This window comes from Chiloscyllium plagiosum, unplaced genomic scaffold (assembly GCF_004010195.1).
Source record: "Chiloscyllium plagiosum isolate BGI_BamShark_2017 unplaced genomic scaffold, ASM401019v2 scaf_2064, whole genome shotgun sequence".
In the NCBI taxonomy this organism is placed as follows: Eukaryota; Metazoa; Chordata; class Chondrichthyes; order Orectolobiformes; family Hemiscylliidae; genus Chiloscyllium; species Chiloscyllium plagiosum.
In genome coordinates, this window is record NW_025215158.1 from 58,224 (window position 1) to 61,674 (window position 3,451).

The 3,451-nt window shown below is 39.5% G+C and overlaps 1 protein-coding gene across 1 annotated transcript; it reads left to right on the forward strand.

Annotated features, from left to right (window-relative positions):
• The first annotated feature begins 783 nt into the window (after positions 1–783).
• Positions 784–3,445, forward strand: LOC122548185 (ornithine decarboxylase-like). Its single transcript, XM_043686729.1, has 3 exons — positions 784–917; positions 2,775–2,856; positions 3,323–3,445. Exons 1-3 carry the CDS (start codon positions 784–786, stop codon positions 3,419–3,421), a joined length of 315 nt encoding a protein of 104 aa, XP_043542664.1. The 3' UTR covers positions 3,422–3,445.
• Positions 3,446–3,451: the final 6 nt, after the last annotated feature.

Consider the following 3,451-nt stretch of genomic DNA (forward strand, 5'->3'; position numbering starts at 1 on the left):
TAATTGAAACTTACACAATACTGAATGCTGGACAGAGTGGATGCAGGGAAAATGCTTCCTTTGGTAGGAGAGTCTAGGACCTAAGGGTACAGCCTTAGAGTAAAAGTAAGACCTTTTAGAATGGAGATGAGGAGAAACTTCTTTCGTCAGAGAATGGTGAATCACTGCCACAGAAGACTGTGGAAGCCAGGTCATTATGTATATTTAAGCCTGAGATAGATAGGGGATCAAGTGTGATGGGTAGAAATAGGGAGAGTGGGGTTGAGAAACCTATCAGCCATGATTGAGTGGCAGAGATCAATCAATGGGCTGAATGGCCTAACTTCTGCTCTTGTGTCTTATGATCTTAAATCACAACCTCCAAAGCTCCAGTGAAAAAAATTCCCATCTCATCCAGCCTATTGTTATATCTCAAACTCTCTATTCCCAGCAACATCCTGGTGAACTTTTCTGAGCCCGCTCCAGTTTAATAACTCTTCTCTGCCATGTTACCACTGAATCTCTGTTTGAGCTGCGCAAATTTGGATTGCCAGTGCTCATCCAGGTGGACAGTGGCTTTCTAAACATGGCATAAATGTAAGAGGTGCCAACATTTTGTCAGACAGGCAAGTTGTTCAGGAATGCGCATTGTAAGATGAGCAGAAATCACGTATGAGAGACATAACAGAGGCATGGTAGGTAAACACTGTCATTCAGTTTGGTTTGATCTCCATGTTTGAGATAATTCTTGCAATTCTGTTTTATTCAGGAATGCTAAATTCATTTTCCTACTGCTGTTTCAGAATGGTTCTGCGCATTGCTGTAAACGATTTTACATCCCATTCGCCTTTGAGTGAAAAGTTTGGAGCATCACTAAGTGAGTGCAGACTGCTAATGGAATATGCAAAGGCTTTGAATTTGGACATCATTGGTGTTAGGTAGGACACATTTTTTTTAGCTTTTTTTCATTCTTAATTCTTTTTCATGGGAAATGAGGATCGCTGGCAAAGCCAGCATTGATTGTCTATCTGTATGTACTCTTGAATTTACTGGGTCGCTTTTATGATTTTACAGACACCAAGTAAGAGTTTATCAGTGTTATTATTCCCTCTTTGTAGGAAGATGTTGCTTCAATCACAAGATTTGCACCATTTACAATGATGATGTGCAAATGCTACTAAATTATTTATTTTATTGCTTTGTTACACGAGGCCCTATTGCAAGAAGCCAATTACAGGTAAACACTCTTTCTCTCTTAGCATTAAAATTGTTAGTTTAGCTGCCCATTCCCACTCCTCTGGCAGGTACTGCATACACTTTATCCCTGTTGTATAAAGATCAAGAGTCTTTAAGGCTGCAATAATCTCTAACTGATCATCACAAGACACATTTGCATGTATTAATTCAAGCAAGTAGTCAACGTTCTCAAAAAGCTGCAGCAGAGTGAGACCTTCCCTCAGGTGAGGTTGACATGGTCACACATGTCCTCAGCTTTCCTGAGCAATGGCTGTTTTGAGATCCAATTCTGCTCAGTGAAGTCCAAGTCAGAAATCACATCACACCAGGTTACAGTCCAACAGGATTATGTAAGTCACAAACTTTCCGAGAACTGCTCCTTTGTCAGGTGGTGAGGTTCAGATCATGCAGCTACTTCATGTCTGTCACTGGGTCCAGCATCTTACTCAGTTTGTGATATATCAGAGAGGAATTGAGGGACTTCCTGTACTCAATGCAGATACCGATCACACACTGTAACCTCTCACTCCTTTAACATCCTTTAGTCATGTGTGCCTTACTAATTGGGCTGGATGGCTTCCTCCTCTTGTTCTCCAGAAATAATACATTTCTCGCAATTTTTACTCCTCCTAACATAAATTCGAGGAAGTTTATGCTGCTTCTTTGATCTGCACTTCCATGACCGCAAGCCATGCATGAGGGTCTTGTACACTCAGTTATTAATCAATCTACCTACAGCCACATTGACAGCTGATGGAGGTCCATCTAATAGGGTCTGTCAATAAAGCTTTTGCCTATTGAATGTGGCTGCCATCCTGAGCTGGGTGATGACTGAAGAGATGAAACAGTAATTGGGTGCCTCCTGCACAATGACCATGAGCAAACTTGGATCCAGAAAACTACTTGTTGTCTGGTTCTGGACTCTGTCTGCAAAATGAAGCCCTCTATTTCTGATGTGCAGCCTATGTAGTTCGAGGAAAGTAGGATTCTGAAATAGATGGAGAAGATTAAGGTCAAATACAGTGTGCTATATTTTGAAAGATGGGAATATGGGCATCTTTGTGTGCACTGCTGGCAGGTTCAAGCTACATTTGAGTTTAAAAATGATATGTGTGGCTAAGAGTTCCAGTCAAACTGTGCGCTGAAGCTGAACACATTTATAGAAAATGAATGTCTGTACATTCCTTAGGTGTGACATAGTCACTGAACAAGTAATCCAGAACTTCTTACTAATGTTCTGGATATACAGATTTGAATCTCACTCTGACAGAGCGTGACGTTTGCTGTCAATAAAAATCTGTGATAAAAAAGCTCGTCTAACACTGACAATTTAACACTATTGATTGTTGCAAAACCTATTTAATTCACAAAATCTGGGTAAGGAACTCTGCCATGTTTACCTAACTTGGCCTACATTTGTTTCCAAGCCCATGTCAACACTTGGGTAATTAGGGGTGGGCAATAAATACTGGCCAAGCCAGCAACTATACATCACATGAAACAAATTTTAAAAGTCCTTGATTTCAGTTGGAGCTTGATGATATCTCTTCTTTTCACAGTTTTCATGTCGGAAGTGGCTGTACTGATCCAAAGATTTTTGCTCAGGCTATAGCTGATGCACGTGTTGTCTTTGATATTGGGGTATGTTTTACTTGGAATGTCATTTGAAAGATGAACGAAAAGAAATTTTCAATGATACGTTTATGATGAGACCGAAAACAGTTTGTGTCATTTTAGCAATCGGTGCATTTATTTCACAATTATCCTTTTGCTACAATTATAAAATAAAATCAAACTTCATAACCTCTTGAACTTTGAGACTACAACACTTGGTGGTTGAGATAAAAACAGTAAATTTTACATTAAAGATAAATCCAGGTGATTATATTGCAGTTGCTGAACCCAGCCGAGGTAAAACAGGAAGGGCAACCAACTGCAATAACTATCCACTAAATTTACAAACAATGAGGGTTGATATGGAGGTGATGAATCAACATTGTGAACCCCATTAACCGTGGTGTATAATTGCATGAGAAACCAGAGAAAATCTGATGCTTGATCATTATTTATTATGTCCAAATTGGATACCTATTTCCCTATTTTACAGATTCATCTTGGATTTCAGATGTATTTACTTGATATTGGAGGTGGTTTTCCAGGAACTGGAGAAGACAAAGTTACATTTGAAGAGGTAGAACAGTTATGATCCCTGCTAATGTTACTGATGGACAAGCCA